The sequence below is a fragment of the Diabrotica virgifera genome, chromosome 3, assembly GCF_917563875.1.
Source record: "Diabrotica virgifera virgifera chromosome 3, PGI_DIABVI_V3a".
Taxonomy (NCBI): Eukaryota; Metazoa; Arthropoda; class Insecta; order Coleoptera; family Chrysomelidae; genus Diabrotica; species Diabrotica virgifera.
Genome location: NC_065445.1, coordinates 181,669,818 through 181,696,167, shown reverse-complemented (window position 1 = coordinate 181,696,167; position 26,350 = coordinate 181,669,818). Strand labels below are relative to the sequence as shown.

Sequence of the window (26,350 nt, the reverse complement as noted above, 5' to 3'; positions counted from 1 at the left end):
AAAGTGGTGAAGATGAGGAAAGTCTGCCGGACTCAAAAGAAATTTCGGTATACTTATACCTATGATGCGCGCAAATCTCATTAAAAATGCTTTAAAAAATGTTTAGAGTTTAGGGCCCTAACAACTTGAAAATTTTTTATGGCACTTATATTAGAGACGAGGATGGAGAAATACTTAAACAAAAAAGCAGTATGTATTAGATAGATTAATAAAACTGACTTAATTAATTTTTATAAATCAAGTCGAGTCTTTGATCATTTATGGAAGCAAATCTATCAATGATATCTTCGTAGAAAGGATGCTTGTGCAAAGTTTATATAATAGTTCTCTATGAGTGCGATAACAGTCAAACTAAAAGTTTTTAGCCTTTTTAAGCACGAAAAACTTCTCTTTCTACAGATACGGTATTCGATGGAATTGTCAGAATTTTTAAACAAAACAAATTATAGGCTTCTGTAACAATGTCTTTAATTGGTTGTAATTTTATAACCATTTCTTGCAAATTACCATTTTTTAAATTTCCGTCAGCATAAAAAGGCAGAGCTCTCTTTCAGAGATCAAACTGTATAACCTAAACTTTGTTGTATCTGCTAAGCTTATTCATCACAATCACAATTCACAAAGAATTTTAATTCATCACAATCCTGGAAATGTACATCCATTTCCATTAAAATATATAATATATTAAATAGAAAAATTGGGTAGAATTTGCATTCGTGCTCATACCATCATCACACCTATAGATCTTTTCAAAGTATTAATAACGGTCATTGTGCTTGCTTTGTCAAAAACAGAATTAAAAAATTATTCGCTTCTTTTATCACGTATTAATTGACGAGTCCTTTATATCTAGTTTAAACAAAAATGAATATCTAGGGACTTTTTTTTTAAGAACGTCATATAAAATATCTGTTATAATATGAAAAATGTCGATAAAAACTGCTAAAAATGTAAACTCAAAATCATTTAAATCTCATAAAAAGCCTTTAGCCAGCTGAACTGATTTGCGGTCTTCCATCTTCCGAAAAAAAAAACGAATACTGCCCATCATAGCACCCATCCAACTAAAATTTTACTAGGTGAATACGGTGGACTTATTTTTAAATTCATCTGCACTTGCTAATTTTGGTACTACCAGTGCCGATATGATGACGTCACGTTGCCATGACAACCGTTGACGCTTGTGCAGCCGGGAACTAAAATTTCATCTGCGTCTTCATCTAAACCGAAATTTCATCTGCTCGAGTCATAGAAGTCAAATGACACAGGTCAGTATCTGACCGTCAAGGACCTACAGTTTTATTTTTTGTATTACATATTGAAATTCTTTTTTAATTTTTGGATTACATATTAAAATTCTTTTTTAATTTTTGGATTAATTAAAAAAAATAGTTTTATAATTAATTTCAGTATTTAGATATAATAATGCTACTTATATTTTTTTATTTTTTTTTTTGTCTTAATTTGATTATATTTTTTGGTGAAGATCACCTTCACCTACTTCACCTGGCCGGCCGCCGCTGACTACAATGTTTTTAAAGTTGTCGCTATGTATTGGACCACCCGTAGCAAGCCGCGTAGCCTTATGTAGCAAGCTGCGCATCATGAAAATCAGACCTGTGTTGGCAATTTTTGTTTGTTCTGTTCTTCCTAAAGCACCTAAATTTGGTTGCCGATTTTCTGTTTTTTGTTGTTCTCCTACAACGCTGACTGTTCTTCTGACGGCACTTCTTCTTTAAAGCATTTACTTGATACTCCAATTTTTTCACCTTCTCCGTCAATTCAGTTTCAAGTTTTGTGGGCAAATTAATATCAAAACTGGAAATATCACTGAGACTACTACTTGATCTCTTAGGCGATGGAGTTGACCTAACCATACAATCGCCACTTGTAGATTTTTTACGTTTCGTACCGCAATAAACGTATGTAGAGCATAATACTGGTGGGGTATCACCTAAAATAGGTAATCATTGAAATGTATGTGTAATAATTTTAATTAAAACAAAACAAGCATCTCCGTTATTTTTGGAGTGATACTAACAACGCATTCATATTTAAAAAAAATCTCTTTTGATTTAATTGTATAAAAAATATATAAATCACTCAATATCAACTGATTTTATATAAAATATATTTTAATAGTATTATTCTCATTGACAAGGCGCATTAGGCAAACATAAAAATATTTCCAAAGATGAGTACTCATCTAAATCAGTTGCTAACTGTGCAAATTTTAGAGGAACAGCATTTTTCCTTAATAACTTTGTTTGGCCACTTTGGTAAATCTGTTCCACTGCATAATGATCCTGGCAAATTACCCTCTGTTTCAGGTCACTGATATCCATCAATATAATATCAATATTTCCGCAGTTTTTTTGCCAAATTTTTGTGCGGTCTACTAGTCCATTCTTTAACAGTAAAATATTGCAAAACCTCTAAATTTTAAAGAACCGCTTGGATTGACATGAAATTTGGCATACACATAGCTAACAAATCAAAGAAAAAAGTGATATTGTGCCGATATGTGCTTTTGCCCTGGGGGTGGTTTTCACCCCCTCTTATGGGTGAAAAAATATTCGTCCAAAGAAAGTCAGGAAATGGATAAACTGGCTAATTTTAAGTACCTTTTGTTCTATAGAGTTTTTTCACTAAGTCAATACTTTTCGAGTTATTTGGCAGTGACTGTGTTCATTTTTTCAACAAAATAACCACGCTTTTAGACGGTTTTCGCAAATAACTCAAATAGTAAGTATTTTGTCGAAAAAACATTCTTAGCAAAAATATAGCCTGTAAAAAATTTTAAAAAATGGTGTATATATCACGTCTCTACACCTAGTAGAAGCAGAGTTATAGCTAATGAAAAATAGGTTCATATGCGTCAAATTCCAAATGGAATATTTTAACGTGAAATAATCAAAAATGAAGCACATTTCGGGGAAAACTCATTACAACTTATTTAAAGTGTTTAAAAATCTTCATTTTTGTTTTATAAAAAAAAATTCTAGCATCAAAATTAAACAAGTTACGCTCAAAATAAAGTTAGTCCCTTTTGGTTTTGGTAAAAAAATCGAGAAAATCACCCCCTAATTAGCATCTTAAATGAACTTAATCGTTACGACTTCACAAGTTTCTTGACTTCTGTATATATTGTTTATATGATCTGTAAGTTTCATCGGTTCAAAGTCCTTATTATTGAAAGGGCTGTAGGGGTTGAACGAGTCACTGATCACGAATGTATGCAAATTTAGAAACACCAAATCTTAATCAATTTGTGTCTAACAGAAAAACAAAAAAATACATGATATTCAGAAAAGCAAATCTGACTATTTTTGTTTTTCGAGATTTTTGGTATCTCTAACAATTTTTAAGTTATTTTGAAAAAAAGCGTATTTTTCAAAATTTAAATTTTTAAAAATTTTACTTTACAGATCATATAAACACAACATAAGTAAAATAATTTTTGGAGCGGTGACGATTAATTTCATTTAAGTTGCTAATTAGGGGGTGGTCCTCCCGATTTTTTTTGCAAAAACACAAGGGACCAACTTTATTTTGATCGTAACTTGCTTAAATTTAATGTTAGAAACTTTTTGTAAAAACAAAAATAAAGCTTTTTTTAAACACTTTAAAAAAGTTAAAATGGGTTTTCCCCAAAAAGTGCTTAATTTTTTGGATATTTCTCGTCGAAATATTCTATTTGAAATTTGGTGAATATAAATCTATTTTTCATTGGCTATAACTCTGGTTCTACGAGATCCAGAGACCTAACGCGTACAACATTTTTTTTTACTTTTTTATAGGCTATATTTTTGCTAAGAACGTTTTTTTCGACAAAATACTTATAGGCCTGGATCCCGCGTATGAGAAAAAATTTGATTAATAGCAAGCTGAAAATTTGTTAATAGCTTAAGGGTGTCTAGTCGGACAAACTTTGATATATGGGAACACTGGAACAGGGGCAGTTTTAATTGTGGAACAGCTTAAAAAGTTGGAACGGTCAGACCACGAAAACGGCACATTTATTTTGTCCGACAGAACAGACTTAAACTCTCCGAACAGAGATTAAACTCTCATGCAAAAATCAGACTGCTATTTATCACCTGTCATAATTCTCTAATAGAACTAATAGAATAATAAAGCTCTATAGAACAAAAAATACTTAAAATTAGTCTACCCATTTCCGGACTTATTTTAGACATATATTTTTTCACCCAAAAGAGGGGGTGAAAGTCACCCCCAGGGAAAAAGCACACAACGGCACAATATCACTTTTTCTCTTTGACATGTAAGCTATACGTATGCCAAATTCCATGTCAATCCAAGCGGCTCTTTAAAATTTAGACCAAAAACCGTGAAAGAATGGACTATACGTCTTTCAGGGGAAATTTAAAGAAAGATATATTATTATTTGTTCCATCGTTTCTTTCAAAACATCCCGCGTAAACACACTTATGCGTTACAGAGGCCATTTTATCTAAAATGTGAGTCTTTTTTTTAATTTTGCTATAACTTGTCACAACACTTGTCACAGATAATAGGGTAAGTTCGGCCCTGACACTACTCCTACCTCCTCGCAAGTCAGAGAGGGAATGAGAAATCTCGATACGGTTTTCGAGTAGCGCCATCTAGTTGTTGATACGTCTTTCGGTTACCAAGAGGTGAGCTATCTAGAGGAATATTTATATTCAATGCTACCGCTAAGAATCCGTGCTTCTATTTCTTGACTAATAGTCGTTGTTGTCATTTATTATTGAGCCTAGCTAGGGAAAAGTGGAGGCATATTCGTAGGTATGGTTGTCTACTTTCAGATTCTCATGTTGATTCATAGTTGTCATACTTGAGGCTATAGTTGGGTTTTAATTTCAGTATTTTGTATATGCTAGAATATTCCTCAGGGTGTGGTGAACTTTGAGAAAACAAACACAGTTTGATTGGTACACCCGGTATACAATGATAATTTACCTGTCTGTACATCAAAAATGGCCCCTTTTTAAGGTGGTGCGTTAATTTCTTGGAGTAGTGTATTTGCTTATAAAATTAAAAATTTATATTTTGGTTTTTATTTTAGGACTTCCACAAGAGAAAATCCAGAGTATGGGTCTGCGTTTTAAAGAAAAAAAAGTAAAATGTAAAATATGTCGTAAGCAACTCGCCCATAAAAGTTCATTAAATAAACACATGAAAATTCACACTGGGGAAAAACCATACAAGTGTGAAACGTGTTTTAAGCAGTTTTATCGAGCATATCATTTGAAAATACATTTGAGAGTGCACACTGGAGAAAAGCCTTACACATGCGAAATTTGTTTAAAACAATTTAATCAGGACAGTTCTTTGAAGGCACATACAAAAGTTCACACCGAAGAAAGACATACGTGTGGCATCTGCTTCAAGCAGTTCATCCGCAAAGATTCTTTAATCGAACACATAAGAGTTCACACTGGAGAAACACCTTATAAGTGTGAAATTTGTCTGAAGCAGTTTGTTCGTAAATTATCTTTAACCGAACACATGCGAGTTCACTCCAAGGAAAAACCTTATAAGTGCACAATTTGTTTTAAACAATTTGCTCGCAAGTGTTATTTAAATGAACATATAAGAATACACACTGGAGAAAAACGTTACCAGTGTGAATATTGTTTAAAGCAATTTCTAGAAGCGGGTAACTTGAAAAGACATTTGAGAATACACACTGGAGAAAAGCCTTACCAGTGTGAAGTTTGTTCTAAGCAGTTTACTACAGCAACTTGTTTGAAGCTACATAACAGATCACACACTGGAGAAAAACCCTTTAAGTGCGAAATTTGTTTTAAGCAATTTTCTCAAGCAGGTAATCTGAGAACACATAGTGTGAACGTCCACAGTGTACCATAATTTAACTCAATATTCAGATAATTCTAAAAATCCTTTTAAAAAAGATTAAATACTTAATACAGGTAATTCCAGAATCAGTTTTCTCAAGCAGGTAATTTGAATCAACATTTGAAGATACACGCTGTAGAATAACTGTGTAAACTATGAAACTTGTTTTAAACTGTTTAGAGAAGTGTTTAGATTGAAAACACATTCGAGACTGCACACTGGAGAAAAACGGTTTAGTAAAGTGTTCCGCATTTCGAACTGAGTCCAGCCCTGACCCGCCAAGCAGTCAATCAACAAGGCGTGAGATCACCGTCTCTAAGCTTCGCCGGTATACGGAAATTATCAAGGAGGCTGAGACAATAATGGATATAAATTCACGTTTTGCGTGGGGACGTATTTAGTTAATATTTTATCGACGCGTGAATTGTAACGTCGCGGCCGGTTTTGAAATGTAAAATTGTTGTAATTATTATGGGTATATATATTTTTTTATTTTTAAATAAATAAAAAAACATTTTAATGAGTAGAAAAATCATATTTGTAAATTTTAAATAAATTAAATAAGCTTGTTTAAAATAAATTAGATATTGTTGTTAAATGTTAAGTGTTGTGAATACAATAATATAAAGTAAATCATCCTTTATTTAAATAAAAATTAGTGCCCTAAAACATAAATAATACAACAGAAAAGTCGAATAAAAATCATAACAAAAGCAAGTACAGTGGAACCCCGATAAGTCGGCCCCCGATAACCCGGAAGTCCGGCTAACCCGGACCGATTTTCATCAGATAAACATTTTGATTTTCAATATTTTGTATTTTTCAATTTAATTGTGGCTTATTTCCAATCAAAATAGTTAATTATCAGACAATCCTTTCAACAATAAAAGTGTATGTAATATTATATTTGAGAGATAATGTGTCTAGACTCTCTGTGTCGTGTACTTATGTGTGTAATTTGAACACGAGATTAAAAATTACTCATAGTACACGCCGCAGAAACAACAGCCAGCTGTCTGTAGTATCTATTCATTTTTATTTCAAACTGTCAGCATTGTTTAGGAAAGACTATTTAAAAAATTCTTTTATAAACAATGGTCTTTAGTATTGTGTGTCTTGTATTGTTTGGGTTTGGTGTTTTTTTTAGAATTGTAATGAGTAGGTAATATGTACTGTGCATATTTATAAAAATATTTCATGTTATTTCAATTCTAACGGAGTTTATCTGTAAGTATACCGTATTTTATTAATTTTTACCATATTCTCCGGCTATCTCGGATTTTCGATAACCCGGATCGGTCGTGGTCCCGATTAATCCGAGTTATCGAGGTTCCACTGTATATTGAAAACACATTTGAGAGTTCACACTGGAGAAAAGCCTTACACATGCGAAATTTGTTTTAAACAATTTAATAAGGACAGTTCTTTGAAGGGGCATACAAAAGTTCACACTGAAGAAAAACATAAGTGTGACATTTTTGTTTCAAGCAGTTCACTCGCAAAGATTCTTTTAACGAATACTAAAGAATTCACAATGGACAAAAACCTTATAAGTGTAAAATTTGTTTCAAGCAGTTCGTTCGTAAATTATCTTTAACGGTACACATGTGAGTTCACACCAAGGAAAAACCTTACATGTGCGCAACTTGTTTTAAACAATTCGCTTGCCAATGTTATTTAAATGAAGATATAAGAATTGGCACTGAAGAAAAACGTAACAAGTGTGAATATTGTTTACAGCAATTTCCAGAAGCAAGTAACTTGAAAAGACACTGGAGAAAAGCCTTATAAACGCGAAGTTTGTTTGAAGCGGTTTACTACAGCAACTTGTTTGAAGCTACATAACAGATCACACACTGGACAAAAACCCTTCAGGTGCGAAATTTGTTTTAAGCAATTTTCTCAAGCAGGTAATCTGAGAACACATAGTGTGAACGTCCACAGTGTGCCATAATTTAACTCAATATTCAGATAATTATAAAAATCCTTTTAAAAAAAGATTAAATACTTAATACGATATTGTTTGTATGATATAGCTTAGGTTGGTTGGCAGCACTAGGTGTGAAGGCAGGGATGTCATAGATCAGCTGTCAACAGGTTGACTAGGTTAGCTTAGAATATAGATAGAGGTTACAAGATGAACACGTTGTAAAGATCTTCTTCTTGTAGTGCCTATCCGTTTCGGATGTTGGCGACCATCATGGCAATCTGCACTTTGCACACTGCTGCTCTGAAAAGATTTGTAGTGGTTGTGTTGAACCACGTTCGTAGATTTTTCAGCCAGGAAATCCTTCGCCTTCCTGGTCCTCGCTTTCCCTCTACTTTTCCCTGCAAGACCAGTTGCAGCAGTCCATATCTCTCACTGTTCCTCATGATGTGACCGAGGTATTCGATTTTGGCTGTTTTTATTTTGATTAACAGCTCTTTTTCTTTTTTCATTCTCAGCAAAACACCCTCATTAGTAATGTGGTCGGTATAAGATATCTTCAGGATTCGACGATAAAGCCACATCTCAAAAGCCTCAATTTTCTTGCAGGTGGCGTCTGTGAGAGTCCACGACTCAACTCCGTACAACAGTATAGGAAATATATAACATCGTAGTAATCTGACTTTTATGGGTATCGACAAATCATGACATTTGAACAACTTTGCCATTTTTTGAAATGCAGATCTTGCTTTCTCTATCCTACATTTGATTTCTATAGAATGGTCCCAATTTTCATTGACGTTCGTACCAAGGTAGGTGTATGTTTTTACTCTTTCTATTTGTTGACCATTCACACTGATTCGTCCAAATTGCTGTTCATTCTTAGAGATCATCATACATTTGGTTTTCTTAGTGTTTAGTGAAAGTCCGTATCTCTGACTGACTTCTGCGATTCTGCTCATTAACTCCTGTAGGGCTTCAGAACTGTCAGCGAATACCACAGTGTCGTCTGCGTATCTTATGTTATTGATACATTCTCCGTTAATTCTAATTCCGGCTTCAACATCATCCAATGCTTCTTGAAAGATTTCCTCAGAGTAGATGTTAAACAGCAGTGGGGATAGTATACATCCCTGACGGACCCCACGTTTGATTTTGATATCGTCGGATTCTCCTGCCTCTGTCCGGATAGATGATGTTTGATTCCAGTACAGATTGCTGATAATCCTTAAATCACAGGTGTTTATTCCAATATTGGTTAATATCTCCATCAGCTTGTCGTGCTTTACTGTATCGAACGCTTTATGGTAATCAATGAAACATGCATAAATATCGCAATTCACGTCTCTACATCGTTGAAATAGCACTTGTATACTAAATAGAGCCTCTCTTGTACCCACTGCATTTCGAAAACCAAACTGTGTTCGGCTGATTGTAAAGATACTTAATAAAATATAAAAGCTAATGTGCGTGTCTTTACATGTCCATAATAAACATAATAATACATGGTGTCAGGTCTATAAGAACCGTAAATAAGAATCCAGTTGTAAGGAACCCTATAAAACGGAGTCTGCCAAAGCACTAAAAAGCATTGTGTTCGATCAGCATACCAGTCAAAAATTATGAGAAGCTTATGAATAGTTTCTCTATTTGTCTAACGGCAACTGGCCTGTGTAATAAAGATGACGAAACCAAAATTGCAATATTCTTAAATTTAGCTGGTGAAGACGCTCAAGACACTTTCAGAACATTAAAATTTGTTGGTGACGAGGGAAAAAACTATGATAAAGTAATACAGGCGTTTGAGGAGTATTGCAAGCCACTTCGGAACGAAACATATGAGAGATATAAGTTCTTCAACAGAATCAAGGTGAAGATGAAGACTTTGATAGGTTCATGAGAGATATTAAAATGTTAGCAAACCTGTACAATTTTGGAATACTAGAAGATTCACTAATTCGTGATAAAATAGTTAGTAGCATTAGAGACCAAACAATGCAAGAAGATTATTAAGTTCCAAATTTGACGTTGAGTCAAGCCGAGACTCGCTGTAGAACAACGGAAGCAAGTAAGTTTCAATTGAAAGACCTTAGAAAAGAAATAAAAGTTAACAGTTTAAGAAGCAGAGGAAATAATAGCTTTACAAATGGTACTATAAGAAATGTAGGTGCAGATAATGGTAATATCTGGAGAAAAGTTACACATGAGAAATTTGTTTAAAACAATTTAATAAGGACAGTTTTTTGAAAGGACATACAAAAGTTCACACTGAAGATAGACATAAGTGTGACATCTGTTTCAAGTTCAAGCAGTTCATGCGCAAAGATTCTTTAAACGAACAGATAAGAGTTCACACTGAAGAAACACCTTATAAGTGTGAAATTTGTCTGAAGCAGTTCGTTCGTAAATTACGTTTAACCGAACACATGCGAGTTCACTCCAAGGAAAAACCTTACAAGTGCGCAACTTGTTTTAAACAATTTGCTCGCAAATGTTATTTAAATGAACATATAAGAATACACATTGGGGAAAAACGTTACAAGTGTGAATATTGTTTAAAGCAATTTCCAGAAGCAGATAACTTGAAAAGACATTTGAGAATACACAATGGAGAAAAGCCTTATAAGTGCGAAGTTTGTTCTAAGCAGTTCACTACAGCAACTTGGCTAAAGCTACATAACAGATCACATACTGACATACTGCCCTTTAAGTGCGAAATTTGTTTTAAGCAATTTTCTCAAGCTGGTAATCTGAGAACACATAGTGTGAACGTCCACAGTGTACCATAATTTGACTCAATATTCATATATAGGGTGAGGCAGATAACTGGCCTATTAGAAATATTTAGAGAACTAAAGGCAACAGAATCATGAAAATTGGAATGAAGGGGTTTTGAAGGGTGATCTATTTAATGAAAATATTTTCATCAATTTGCCACTTCCGGTTATACCGGAAGTTGCTTAAAATTTCGTTTTTTTAAATGGGACACCCTGTATATTTTTACATTTTTAGATTCTACTCGATGTGTTCTTTCTTCAAATATGCGGTTTTGTAATGTTATACAGGGTAGTTTAAAAGCTAATTACGTTTTTTTATTAATTTCGTAGCAACTTTCACACCCTGTAGAATTGTAGTAGTTGGATATTAAACACTTTATTTATGTTAAAATGATTTTTAATATAGTCTACTATTATTAAAAATTATTAGTATAGCTAAATGTTAAATTTTAGTATACAGGGTTGGTCGAAACTCGGAATGAGGATTTTCTGAATTTTCTTAAATGGAACACCCTGTATTTTAGTATTGCAATGAAAAGACAGTTTATGGTACTTTTTTATTTCTTAAGCATTCCCTATACCTAAATGCTTTAATTTGTGCTTAATTGTTAATCGCGTCAAGAATGTTAACTACGTAGGTATTCTGATAGCTCAACCATTATTGGCAATTTTAAAGATCAGTCTAGATTAATATGTATTTATTTCCGAAAAATTATTTGTGATTGAATATTTTCACGGCCAACCTAATAAAATTTCACGTATTTTTTGTTGAAATTAATGTTTGGCTTGAATCACCAATAACTCACAAATTAAAGCAGTTAGGTATAGGGAATGCTTAAGAAATAAAAAAGTAGCATAAAATATCATTTCATTACAATAATAAAATATAGGGTGTTCCATTTAAGAAAACTCAGAAAATACTCTTTCCGAGTTTCGACCAACCCTGTATAGTACAATTCAACATTATCTATACTAACAATTTTTAACCATAGTAGACTATATTAAAAATCATTTGAACATAAATAGAGTTTTTGATGTCAAACTACTATAATTCTACAGGGTGTGGATGTTGCTAGTAAATTAAGAGAAAAAAACGTAGTTATCTCTTAAAATACCCTGTATAACATAACAAAACCTCATATTTTAAGAAAGAAGACATCCAGAACAATTCAAAAATGTAAAAATATACAGGATGTTCCATTTAAAAAAACGAAGTTATAAGCCACTTCCGGTATAACCGGAAGTAGCAAATCGATGAAAATATTTTCATTAAAGAGATCACTCTTCAAAGCCCCTTTATTCCAATTTTCATGATTCTGTTTCCTTTAGTTCTCGAGATATTTCTAATAGGACTTTTATCTGCCTCACCCTGTATAGTTTAGGTTGGTTGGCGGCACCAGGTGTGAAGGCAGGGATGTCCTAGATGTCAACAAGTTGACTAGGTTAGGTTAAAATATATACTCACTAATACTCAGTGACATTAGAAGTGGTACAACCAGAAGGAATCATTTCTTGAACTTAATTTTTTGGCAGCACAATGGCTATATTTAAAGCATGTTCTGATAACAATATTAATGTTTTATCTTTTATAGTTTTTATAAAAATAAAGTTTTATCTTTAAATTTTTTTGTGAAAAGATCAATTTATGAGGACCGGTTGGTACCGAAATTTTTAGTTATTATTCCTCAGTCTAATTGTATTCAATGCAAGAATATGCCTCGAGTTTGAAGAAACCAAAATTACCACCATTTTAACGATTTTTATAGGGCTAGAATTATTGCCTATAGAGATAGGGGCTTGTCGTATCGCGAAATTGGCCGTCGTGTTAATTGTACGGCAATGACAGTTATGCGAGTATGTTGTGTGTAGACAAACGAAGGTAGGCAACACGAAGAAGACCAACCGGTCAACCGAGGCCTACCACAAGGCGTCAAGATATTCGCTTTAGACTCCTGGCTCTGCGAGACCGTTTCGCTACTATACGTACTCTATACCGAAGCATTCGAGCCTTTGGACTGGTTTTATTCCGCCCACGACGAGTACTTCCTTTGACTGCGGATCACTGTGATCAACGTTTGAATTGGTGCAGCGAACGGCAGTATAATTGGGTGGCAGAATGGCATAATATAGTATTCAGCAATGAATCGCGATTTTGTGTAGGTATGCATGATGGTCGTAAGATGATAAGACTCCGCCGTGGAGAGCGACGAGATATCGGGTTTGCTGTTGAGAGGCATCTACACAGGACAGTTGCAGTAATGGTTTGGGGGGTTATTGCCTATGGTAGCTGATCATCACTTTTGTTTATTCGAGGTGGTATGACAGATGCGCGTTATGTTGATGACATCTTACAAACCACTTAACTGCCTTATCTAGACGGCCATTGAAACGACCTTTTTCAGGAAGACAAGGCGCGTCTCTATATTGCTCGTCGAACTATGTTTCTCCAAGAAGCTGGCGTTAATTTTTTGCCGTGGCTACCCCGATGACTGGGTTTAAATCCTATCGAACATGTGTGGGATATGATGGGGAGGAGACTGTCCACTTTGCGCCATCCTCCACAGACTCTGGCACAGTTAATCCATGATATTCAAGTTGCTTGGAACGATGTGCCACAAGCAGACATCGATCATCTCATTTTGTGAATTCCTAAACGTGTACAGGAATGTATTCAGCTAGGGGGTCGCAAAACACATTATTCATTTTCTTTTTGATTATATGTCAATAAGAATTCTTGCCGATGTTATCGTTACATTCTTAATGAAAATGTAACCTGCTGCCAAAAAATTAAGTTCCAGAAATAATTCCTTTTGGGTGTAACACTTCTAATGTCACTAAGTAGAGATCATTGATATAAAAATACACAGGATAGAACCTATGAGCAAAATTGTTGCGTCCAAAGAAGCCGCTAACTTGACATAACAATGGCCGAGTCTTGGTTTTCGGAATAATTTTTTGATTTAAAAACAGGAACACATTAAATTATTGATTTAATACTTGCTTAATACATCATGTTACGTGTTTTACAATGTGTTTTACATTAAAATATGTCACCAAATAAAATATTTATTATTTATTAAACACATAAACACCTGTCAACACCAACTTCACGTCAGAAATTGTAAACAGTATGTGACGTCAGTTCCGTCCCAGATGAAATGCATGTAAAAGTATACACAGTTAGACCGCTTGATATAGATGGAGATTATAAGATGAACTTGTAAAGATACTTAATAAAATATAAAAGCTAATGTGTGTGTCTTTACATGTCCATAATAAACATAATAATACCTGGTGTCAGATCTATAAGAACCCTAAATAAGAATTCAGTTGTAAGGTACCTATACAATGGAGTCTAACAAGGCACCAAAAAGCATTGTGTTCGATCAGCATATCAGTCAAAATTATGAGAAGTTATGAATAGTTTCTCTATTTATCTAACGTCAACTGGCCTGTGTAATAAAGATGACGCTCAAAAGATTTAAGTACGTTAAAGTTTGCTGGTGACGAGGAATAAAACTATGATATAGTAATACATGCGTTTGGGGTGTATTGCAAGCCACTTAAAAACGAAACATATGATAGATATAAGTTCTTCAACAGAAGTCAAGGTGAAGAAGAACAATTGGATAGGTTCCTGACAGACATTAAAATGTTAGCAAACCTGTGCAATTTTAGAATACTAGAAGATTCACTGGTTCGTGATAAAATAGTTAGTAGCATTAGAGACCAAACAATACAAGAAGAATATTAAGAGTTCCAAATTTGACGTTGAGTCAAGCCGAGACTCACTGTAGAACAACGGAAGCAAGTAAGTTTCAATTGAAAGACCTTAGAAAAGAAATGGAAGTTAACAGTTTAAGAAGCAGAGGAAATAATAGCTTTACAAATGGTACTATAAGGAATGTAGGTGAAGATAATGATAATAGCTCTAACAATCAAGATTACAATTGTTTAAAATGTGGGAGACGACATAGTCCAAGAAGTTGCCCAACTTATGGTAAAATATGCAAATGATGTAATAAACCAAAACATTTTCAAGTAGGATGCAAGTTTTCTAATTTAACTGACAGAACTGGTCTTTGAAAGGACATACAAATGTTCACACTGAAGAAAAACAAGTGTGACATCTGTTTCAAGCAGTTCATTCGCAAAGTTTCTTTAACACGTTGACGAACAGAACGTCTATAGACGTCTAATTTCGGTTGATATAATGTGACAACGTCTATACACGTTGCATTTTCCCTATTCTACTTTGTGAAATACATAATATAGTGTCAAACACTTGCTTATACATTTGACGCACTATCCGTCAACGTGGTAAACGAACACATAAGAGTTCAAACTGGAGAAAAAAACCCTTATAAGTTTGAAATTTGTTTGTTCGTAAATTATCTTTAACCAAACACATGTGAGTTCACACCAAGGAAAAACCTTATAAGTGCACAATGTTATTTAAATGAACATATAAAAATTCACACTGGAGAGAAACGATGCAAGTGTGAATATTGTTTAAAGCAATTTCCAGAAGCAGGTAACTTGAAAAGACATTTGAAAATGTACACTGGAGAAAAACCTTACAGATGCGAAATTTATTTGAAGCAGTTTACTACGGCAACTTGTTTGAAGCTACATAACAGAACACACACTGGAGAAAAACCCTTCAGGTGCGAAATTTGTTTTAAGCAGTTTTCTCAAGCAGGTACTCTGAGAACATCTGAAATTCCACAGCGAAGAAAAATCTTAAAGTGTGAAATTGGTTTAAATTTTTTTTCATAATTGGAATTTTATTTATTTATGTATTAAGCTCAATAGGCCTTAATACGCAGCATACAACGAACCCGACGTCATTGTTAAATCAGAGGATTCCAAATATTCTTCTTATACACAGTATATTTTAGCGTACAACTTTATTAGTATGAAAGATATTTATTATACATTAAATTAAACAAAGCTTAACAAAAAATGACAACCATTATTACATTAAAAAGATCAGTCAAGTCAGACATATTGGATCATGTGTCAAAACAGTGTTACCAAGGTGACAGAAGAAAATTAATAAATTACTAATATTGTACCGCTTGTATTTAAATGTACCAACTTTAACACCCTCACTTAATTCATTAATTTTTTAAACCCAATCCTACTGCGCATGCCCAATGTTTCTTCTTTGACAGCACTTTAGTCAAGAAATCAGCTATCATTTCTTCACCTGGTAAGTAACTAACTTCGATCTCACCCCTTTTAACCCACTCCTTTATCTGGTGATATTTAACATCTATGTGTTTACTCCTGGCATGTGACGTATGACTGTTGCAAAGTTGATTTGCACTACTATTGTCATTATAAATAGTGACAGTTCCTGTAGGTGACTTCAGTTCTTTCATCAGCTGTTTAAGAAACATGCATTCCTTTCCACATTCGCTTATTGCCACATACTCTGCAAACGTAGTACTATCTGCTATTGTTACAGATGTTTGCTTTCTAGCTTTCCAACTAATGGCTCCTCCACCTAGCATGAAAACATAACCAGTAAATGATCGCCTATCTACAACACAACTACCATAATCTGCATCGGCATAACCAACCAAATTTTTGTCTTTCTTTGAATATGTGATACCTAAACTGGCTGTACCTTTAAGGTACCTAACAACCCGTTTAGCTGCACTGAAATGCTCCTTGCTATTCGAATTGTTAAATTGGCTGAGATAACTAACAGCGAAACATATATCAGGTCTAGTCCCAACTGCCAAATACATTAATGCTCCTATGAGCTTTTGATAATCTGGGTTCATTTCATTATTTTCAGGTTTTTGAAGTTTAATACCTGATTCTAATGGAGTTGAAACTGAGTTACAATTCTCCAATCCAAATCTTTTTATTATGTCTAAAGCATAGTTCTCTTGATCCATTTTTAAAAAATTATTTTTTCTATCCCTAGTAATTTTCATTCCAAGACATTCCTTAACTGCCCCTAAATCTTTAATTTTAAAAGAGCTTGATAATTTCCCTTTTAGAATTTTAATTTCATGTTTAGAGTTTGAAAAAATGTAAAAATCATCAACATGCAAACCTATAACTATGAAAATACCATTATCCTCTTTTATATATACACAAGGATCCATTTTTGATCTTACAAATCCTATTTCTAATAAAAATGTATGAATTTTGTCATTCCATGACTTAGCAGATTGCTTAAGACCATACAACGCCCTCTTCAATTTGCATACTTTTTCATTTTCCTTTATGAACCCTTCGGGTTGCTCCATGTAAATAGTTTCTGTTAATTCCCCATTCAAAAATGCAGTAGTTATATCTACATGATCTATTTCGTAATCATTTATCGCACTCAACGCAAACAACATTCTTAATGAGGACAATCTCACTACTGGTGCGAATGTTTGATCATAGTCTTTTCCAGGGATTTGTGAAAAACCTTTGGCTACAAGCCTTGCCTTATAACGTTTAGACCCATCTATTGCATTTTTCAATTTATATACCCACTTGCACTTGACAACGTTTCTATTTATTGGTCTATCGACAAGTTCCCATGTATTATTTTCACTTAAAGATTCTATTTCCTCAGCCATAGCATTTTCCCATAAGGATTTATCTGACCTTTCACAGATTTCAGCATAGGTCTTTGGGTCATTAGGCCCAACAGAAAGAAATGAATACTCAAAATCTTCATCCCTTCTAGCTGTTCTAATCCTATTAGGATACCGACCACCAAATGTGGGAGCTATCTGTTCACCCTCACTGACATCATGGACTGTGACTGAATCTTCACCCTCACTGACATCATGGACTGAGATTAAATCTTCACCCTCACTAACATCACCATTCGTATAATCAGGAAATATTTCGTTTTCCTCTTTTTGACCACTTATTTCAGATAATATACAACCTTGGCCATCTGAATGGTCCAAAGTTTCAGATCGATGTGGATTATCTTTACAACTTTCATGAATATTAATATTTTTACTATCAATATTTAATAATTTTGGAGAAAAGTTACTTTTAATTTCATTTTCAAGAAATACTACATTGCGTGCAATAGTTACATGTTTTGGATTGCTTTCAGATACAAACCTATACCCTTTTGTTTCTTCACTATAGCCTACAAAAATCATTGTAGAGGATTTTTTATCAAGTTTATGTCTTTTTACATCAGGAACATGTATCTGTGCTTTGCAACCAAAAATACGTAAATGCGACAGATCTATTTTTTCTTTCCGCCATACTTCTTCAGGAATACCTCCCTGCAAAGCTGCTGTTGGTGAATGATTTTTGAGATAAATCGCTGTATTCATAGCTTCCGCCCAAAAGCGCTTATCTAAATTAGAATCAAATAATAGACAACGTGTCTTTTCAGTTATAGTTCTATTAGTCCTTTCTGCCACCCCATTTTGTTGAGGTGTATAGGATACTGTTAACTGGTGAATAATGCCATTTTCCTTAAGAAAATTTTCCATTTCCCTAGAAGTATACTCACCACCACCATCTGTCCTAAGACATTTTATAGTTTTCCCGGTTTGATTTTCCACCATACTTTTAAATAAGCGAAATGTTGAAAAAACTTCACTCTTATATTTTAGCATGTACCCAAAAACCTTCCTAGAATAATCATCAACAAATATAAGACAATATGCAGCACCTCCCCATGATAACACTTCAAAAGGTCCTTGCAGGTCACTGTGAACGATACCTAAAAGATCCTTTGCCCGTTTACCCCTTTTCGGAAAAGGTTTCACAGTTTGCTTGCCTTCAAGACAAGTAACACATACCTGGTTTGGTTCGTCAACAAAATTAATCCCACCTGCTGTATTTTTTAGCAATCTTAACCCTTTACGATTCAAGTGACCAAGTCTTTTATGCCATAATTCTTGGTCTGATAAAAATCCCTCTTTTACTACCATCATTGATTCTTGTTTCAAATTATGAATACCATACAAACCGTCTTTTTTATTACATGAAAATTCTACTTCACCCCTAACTGAAAAATCAGAACTAGCATATACTGTGCATGCATCTTTATCAAAAACAACAGCATAACCTTTTTCTGTCATTCTTCCAACAGACAACAAGTTAGCTGACAAGTTAGGTACATATAAAACATTAGTAGCGGTTTTAATTAAATTGTTACCTTGTTCAAACTGAATGACAGCCTCACCAATACCTTTTGACTTGACTTCAGAATTATCAGCAACACAAATAGAAGTAGTTGTACTGGAATTCAAATTATGGAAAACAGTCTCATCACAGGCCATATGGGAAGTAGCACCACTGTCAATTATCCAAGATGAAGGGGAAACTGATGTCATCATTGCTCTAGTTAAAAGAGTAGTATTCTTTACACTTTTGTTTGAACTGTCTTTATTTTCTTCCTTCTTCTTTTGGTAAAAATTTGAAGTAGAACCTTGACACAATTTTGGGCAATCAGATTTTTTATGATTAGGGTCACCACACTCATAACATGCAAATTTCTTGGTTACTTTATGCTTATTATATTTCTTCTTAAAAGTTTTATTTTGCAATAGAAGAGCTGTCGTTTGTGGTAATTCTTCCTTAACTCTTCGTCTCTCACTTTCACCAAGTAAAGCATTTTTCACATCTTCAGATGTTGATTTGTCACTTAATTGCTGATTTAGTGCAGCAATAAAACTTTCGAACTCCTCAGACACTCCGTTCCTCATAACAAAAGATATCCATTTATCTTCTATGGCCTCACCTATGTCTGCCAACTTTTGTACTGTTACTAAAATATTGTTTAAATATTCTTCCATTGAGGAACATGAATTTTGGCGCATATTGAAGAATTTTCGTGTGAGTTCATATTTCGTCGCCATACTATTACCTTCAAAGGCTTTTTTAAGATTATCCCATGCTTCTTTGCTACATTTAGCATTGTGAACATGAACATAACAACTTGGTTGGATGCAAAGACATATTTTTGCTAATGCTCTTTGATCTCTTGCTTTGTCAATATCTGATACAATTGGTAATGAACCATCAGCATACCCATAAATATCTTCCAAGATTAAACTCATTCTCATGGCAAATTTCCAGCTACCATAGTTTACCTGTCCTTCAAGTTTATCAATGTTTGGTACGTTTGAAGAAACTGAAGTTACCATTGTTGTGGAATTATTTGAATTACTTGGAGTTGTCATATTGATTAACAAAAACAAGTTAATAAAAAATATCTGTGTGCTTGTAGGAACTGAATGACAAAAATTAGGTTTATCACTTTACAACCTACACTCTTCTACCATGTTAAATCAGAGGATTCCAAATATTCTTCTTATACACAGTATATTTTAGCGTACAACTTTATTAGTATGAAAGATATTTATTATACATTAAATTAAACAAAGCTTAACAAAAAATGACAACCATTATTACATTAAAAAGATCAGTCAAGTCAGACATATTGGATCATGTGTCAAAACAGTGTTACCAAGGTGACAGAAGAAAATTAATAAATTACTAATATCGTACCGCTTGTATTTAAATGTACCAACTTTAACAGTCATAACATCCATAAAGATCAGACGTCTGGACTGGATGGGCCATGTTGAACGGATGTTGAAGACTGAAACACCAAAACATATAATGAGGCAGACACCAGTAGAGAGAAGGTCAAAGGGAAGACCCAAACTTAGATACCTGGAACAAGTGGAACAAGATCTGTAAACACTTAAGATTACCAACTGAAAAAACAAAGCAAGGAACAAAACAGAATGGCGGAAAATCCTAGAACAAGCCAGGACCAAAAATGATTGTCGAGCTACTGATGATGATGAACAACTAAAATAATAACACTACATAAGTATTAACTTCGTGAAAAAATGCTATAGAACAAAAGTTGCTTAGAATTCGTCAGTTTACCCATTTCCGGACTTATTTTGAACTTATTTTTTCACACCCGAGTAGGGGTGAAACTCATCTCCAGGGCAAAAGCACAAATCGGCAAAATTCACTTCTCTTCTTTGACATGTTATTATTTATGTGTATGCCAAATTTCATGTCAATTCCAGTGTGCGTCTTGGAAGAGTGTTGCCATCGTATACGCTAAAAGCTGATTGGCTCCGCCATCTTTTGCTCAGATTTCCGGATTAATATGGAAGGGGTAAACAGATGATCAGTTGTTTATTTTTCGTTTACTCTGGTTTAACCTCACTTAACTAGATAGATCGAGAAATTTTAAATTACTATTAATGCCTTCCTGTAAGGTAAAAGGTTGCGAAGTCGATTGGGGAAAAATAATGTGAAAATGAATTCTTTCCCAAAAGAATCTGAACGACGGAAAGTGTGGATTAAAAATATAGGGTTAAAACAAGATCCAAACAAATATGCTGTTGTTTGTGAAGTAAGTTCTTCAAGTAAAATTAATTGAGTATTTGCATTTGATGCATTCTCTTTATAATATTTATATCATTAAAAAATATTGTATTCAATTTTTGAATGTTTAGGAACACTACTTCTGACATGTGGAAAAAAGTTAGACAAGATGGCAGCAGAAAATTAAAATGCATTGCTGTACCAACAATATTTAGAGAAGAAAGCGAAAGTATTTAATTATTTATATTGGTTTTTTGTTTATTCACCAATTTAACACCTATAGATATTTGTATAACAAGAGAGCGAAGTGCACCTTTTCCTCCCAAGAATAAAGTTTACTAGTTTACTACAGTACTCATTCAAGGGAGGAAAAGGCACTTCTCCCATGTTATACATTTTTCCACCTCCCTCAAATAAGTCTTTTTTTCATTTTTAAAATATTTTATAACTGTTGATTGAATACATGAATCATAATTGAATACAGGAATTTGTGTATTCAATCAACAATAGAACTAACAAAATTTATTAGAGAACTAACACTAACAAGTAGGTACAGTATAACTATCAAATTATTAATGAAAAATTTTTAAATCAAAATAACAATTTACTGTTTTTACCATTTTGCAACATCTATAAATAAAATTTAAAATGTATGGATACTTACCTAATAGAAAATAGAGTAATAGTATAGGGTGTCAATAAGTTATTTCATCTATGCTATGACATAGTATGACGTCAACATCACTTTTACTTTTACTCCCTAGGGATTAAAAGTACTTTGTTTCCCTAGGGAGAAAAAAATATGACTATGCTCTCTACAATGAGGCCAGGAAATGTATACTTTGGATAGAGGTAGGTGGGAAAATCTGTTTTATTCAGTTATTGTGATTTGTTTCTTACAGACAATCGGTTTGTTCTAGCACGAGTTTCAAACGGTCTGAAACCATTAGCGAATAGTGGACCAGCGCGAGTAGAGGGGATAGCACTCGTAACTGTATTATGTTCTCTCACTGACCAACTGTTTGCTGACTAGTTCGACTGTTTGCTAGAACAAACCTATTATTCAAACAAAATGTCCTCTACGTCAGACTGATCAGAATTTTAAAAATGTGTCATATCAATCAAGTCAAAAAATTTCAAAAATTGTTCCTGTAACCATTTTTAGTGGAAATAATAACAGTACTTATATTGGATCAGAGAGCCACCCAATTCATTGTTAAAGTATGATAAAAATAAAAGTTAAACAATTAGGCATGCACTTCATATTATATTTAATGAAATATAACCCACTGGTACTCGTACAAACTTGACGGCAAGCAAATTCAACAAATTTTTCCTCATTTATTAGTTTTTCACTACCGTTAAGTTTGGAAACAAGCGCTGTTGCCAAATAAAAACATATACAGTCGAAAAAATGAAAGAATACCCATGAACGATCACATCAATCACATATTTTGTATTTGCTGTTTTTTTTTCATAAATAATAAATGAGAGAGATAGATGAATAATATGTGATTGATGTGATCGTTCATGGGTATTCTTTCATTTTTTCGACGGTATGTATTTACCACAGCAACTACAGGTGACACTGTTTCTCTTTGTCTTTAAGAATGTGAAACAAAGATAACTACAGTGGGAAAAATAAAGAATACCCATGAACTATCACATTGATCACTTATTTTGTGTTTCCTATCTTTTTCTATAACAAACGTTTATTATTTATAGAAAAAGACAACAAACATAAATTAAGTGATTGATGTGATCGTTCATGGGTATTCTTTCATTTTTCCAACTGTATCTGTAATATACGCTGAGCTCGTAGGTAGAGGGGATAATTAAAAAATCGCGAGAGCCAGTAGTGACAAGTCTGTAAACCTTTACTGGAAATTTGACATAAATGTCAAAGTGAATAATTTAAAATTGAAATTAAAAACATTAATTAGAAAAAATATTAGTTGGTCAAAGCTGTGGTATATATTTTTATCTTAAGTATACTTATGGTTTAAATACTGAATTAAGGTTTTTTAATATTTTGTAATATCTAATTATAATTAGATATAAATCATCTAAGCGCCATCTACACGATAATTGTGAATGTATCTGAAGTAAGAAATTAATATTTCATTAAGAGAACGTTAAAACAGTTAGCAAAATTTTTAAAAAATCGATTACAATTTAATTACCTTTTTGCGTTTTAAATATTAAGCGATAACAATTAAATAATAAATTTAAAAATTACTGGTGAAAGTTGAATTAGTAATCCACTAGGAGCGACACCAGCGAAGCTCAGAGCGTATAAGTGGGTGCGTTTGGACGACCATAGCGGCTGACTGTCAGCAGAAATCGGCTGAGTGGTTGTATCCAGCTGTGATAGGGAAAGCTTAGTAAATCTCTCAGAGGCTGACTTCCAGCGGTGACGTCTGACAGCTACTGCTGGCTCAGCTGTCCAGCCGCTGTGGTCATCCGAACGCACCCAGTGTCAGTCATGTTTTCCTATAGTATAGAAGGCTTAGATAGAAGGTTATGTAAGATTTTTGTTTGTTTATTTTTTCTTCTTCTTTTGTGGCCTTTGGAAGCTGTGCCCATTTAGCCAGCAACATTTCTTAAAATTAATAGCTTTGTTCCAGCAGAATTTTGAACTGATTCAGAATCGTACTGAGCGTGCGCTTTACATAAAACCGTACGCGTTTTATGCAAAGCGCACGCTCAATACGATCCTGAATCAGTTCAACATCAGTTCAACATTCTGCTGGAACAAAGCTAATGCCTAACTAAACCTACCATACAAGAAAACCATTACGAACCTAAACGACCAATCAAGGATACGGAAGGGAAAGTAAAGTTATTTAAAAAATAAACTGTTGTTAAAATATAAACTAAATAAATAAAATATAAATTGAAAACAATAATTTGACATTATAAATGTAACCTCCAATATTATGACAGACGTCAGTTACCATGACATCATATATTATACTCGTCACTAATTCTAGCCAATGAAATGCTTGCTGTAAGAGGAATGGCATATCAAAAAAATCTGACTATTCTCTATATATTTTTTCAGATTTAGAATATGGCAACAAGGGGAAAGTTATGTGCATTCCTCATTGTTTGACTTTTCCTATATCTTAAGTATCAGGTCATCGTACAATACAAATACTTCCTGCAATAATTGGAAGTAATGCAGAACAAGAATTGAATTTGGAATCGCCGAGAAAAAGGATTGGTGTACAAAATAAGAAAGTATATTATAAAGGACAACAAACATCTTCCATAAGCGATCAAAATTGTATAACTGAAATTCAGGAAATTCTCCACCTGCTCCACCTTTAGGTATAAAAAATATTTTGACATTTTTTTTTATTTAATACACAATTTAATTTACCATCTGATCTTGAAGCTATAAGTAAATGGTGTGAATGTTGAACACATGAGGGAGAAGCTGCCATGTGGCAACTCTCCTGTATAATATATTTTATATTAGTTCACATAAATAGTTAATTTATTAAGTCTGTTGGCCATGGTTTCTTCAGTCACCTTTCAAATCCAGGAGAGGTATTTAGCAGTCTTGATTCGTTACTTGGATGATCCGTTGTCCATCAAGGAAGTTTCTTGTGATTATTCTAATTTCTTCCTCTACCAAGGATCTGGCAGAGTCATCTTGTATAGGGTTTTGTTCAAGTGTAAACACTTTTTTGCGCCAGTCCAGAGCTGTCTGCCAGTGCTGCCTTGAATAGAAAGGTGGTCTATTTTTCATGCCACTGGCATTCCAGTGAGACTGGCACCAGTTTCTGGATACATGTAAATGTTACTTTATTTTATGTAAATATTATTTTCATTCTAGAATCAAAGGGAGACTCTTTTAACAGATAAATGACGCTATCATTCTTTTTGTTCTAGAAAAACTGTAAATAGTATTTAAGGCAACGATTGTGAATGAGTGAGAAGTCTAATAAAGCCACGACGAGATACTGTATTAGAGCGTACGATTTGGAGGTATTTTTGATTAGATAAATTTTGTAAAGTACAATATAAGTTAGATTTGATAATGTGTAGTATTTCCTAATAAATTAAATACTATTAAGTGTTTATTGTTCTTGTAAGTTAGTGTGGTAAATAAATAATATGAAGTAAGTCTGTGTATTTAAATTAATATAAGTGTTCTTATTTAAAAATAAATAAAGTCAATTCAAAATAAATATTAATGCCTAAAAATCAAATTAGTAAAATCGCTCACATGTCACTAGCAAAGAAACTTGTCAGCTTTTTGTTTCCGGTTGATTTGGACAGGTTAAGAATTTAAAGTGGTAACACTGCATGTTAAATCAATCATTTTAAATTGTTTACAGTTTTACTTACAGTAGGAGATGTAACATACTTTTGTTTACCAGTATGCAAAAATTAAAAAATCTTTCATAGATATTGATTCACCACTCAAGAACTAACAAATTGTGAAGAGCACAAATATGCCTGTACTTCGTTATCTGTCCAGGGCCGATATCAATTGATTGTCACAATATTGTATAGGTATAGAATAATTCATTTTATTACAATTAACAGTTTTTAGGTTTCCATATTTCTAAAGGAAAAACGGACCCTTATAGGCTCGCTATATACTTATACTATGGCCAAAAAGCGGTAGTGAGAATAGAAGACATAACATCAGAAGAAATAGAAATGAAAAAAAAGGTGTTCGACAAGGGTGTATACTTTCACCAATATTATTTAATATATAGGTACTCAGAAGACATATTAAGTGAGACAATGGATGAAATAAACATAGGCATTAGAATTAATGGCATGATCATAAATAACCTGAGATACGCTGATGATACAGTTCTTTTAGCTGAATCACATGAAAACCTACAGATACTGCTTACTTAATAAAGTGACCACAGTAAGTGGAGAATATGGACTATCGCTTAACATAAGTTTTATTCCAGCAATGTTCCATTAATTTTATCTGTCTCTTCCACATTAACCAAGAAGAGGTGTTGAAATTTCTGATACATTTCCAGTGGATACATTACCAGCTATTCGTGATGAATAATGAGTAATACAGACTTAAAAATTCATACAGACCTAGCAGTCATTACTTAGCTTTTGATTAAAATTGACAAATCTAAACGCACAAGTGGTCTATTACTTTTCTGTCCAAAAAACGTTTATATGTTTTTTGTCATTTTGAATTAAACACCTATAAGTTCGTTTATGGTTTATGTTTCTAGCTTGATTCTATTTTTGAAGTTATTAGGTGCGATTGGGAAAAATGTTGTGAGTTTTTTATAAAACTAACAGTATGCACTATTGTGCACACAGACAATATAAAGTTAGTTGCTAAATCTTTCAAGTTACGTATCGGTGGAAATAAAGTGTGAACAAAATATACTGGTGTTTTTAGTAAATATATGTTTTATAATTTTTTAATTTGTGCTATTCT

The 26,350-nt window shown here is 33.4% G+C and overlaps 1 protein-coding gene and 1 long non-coding RNA gene across 2 annotated transcripts in view; both read left to right on the top strand.

Annotated features, from left to right (window-relative positions):
- The window catches only part of LOC126881430 (zinc finger protein 570-like), a 47,719-nt gene extending 41,255 nt beyond the window's left edge, over positions 1 to 6,464 (top strand). The window contains exon 2 of the mRNA XM_050645704.1: positions 5,069 to 6,464. Within this exon, the coding sequence (XP_050501661.1) occupies positions 5,069 to 5,874 (806 nt within the window). The 3' untranslated portion in view covers positions 5,875 to 6,464. The remainder of the gene's footprint in view (positions 1 to 5,068) is intronic.
- Positions 6,465 to 20,702: 14,238 nt separating this feature from the next.
- Positions 20,703 to 25,045, top strand: LOC126881429 (uncharacterized). The gene is made up of 2 exons (XR_007696847.1): positions 20,703 to 20,938; positions 24,811 to 25,045. It is a non-coding gene; the product is annotated as an uncharacterized LOC126881429 (long non-coding RNA).
- The last annotated feature ends 1,305 nt before the right edge of the window (positions 25,046 to 26,350 follow it).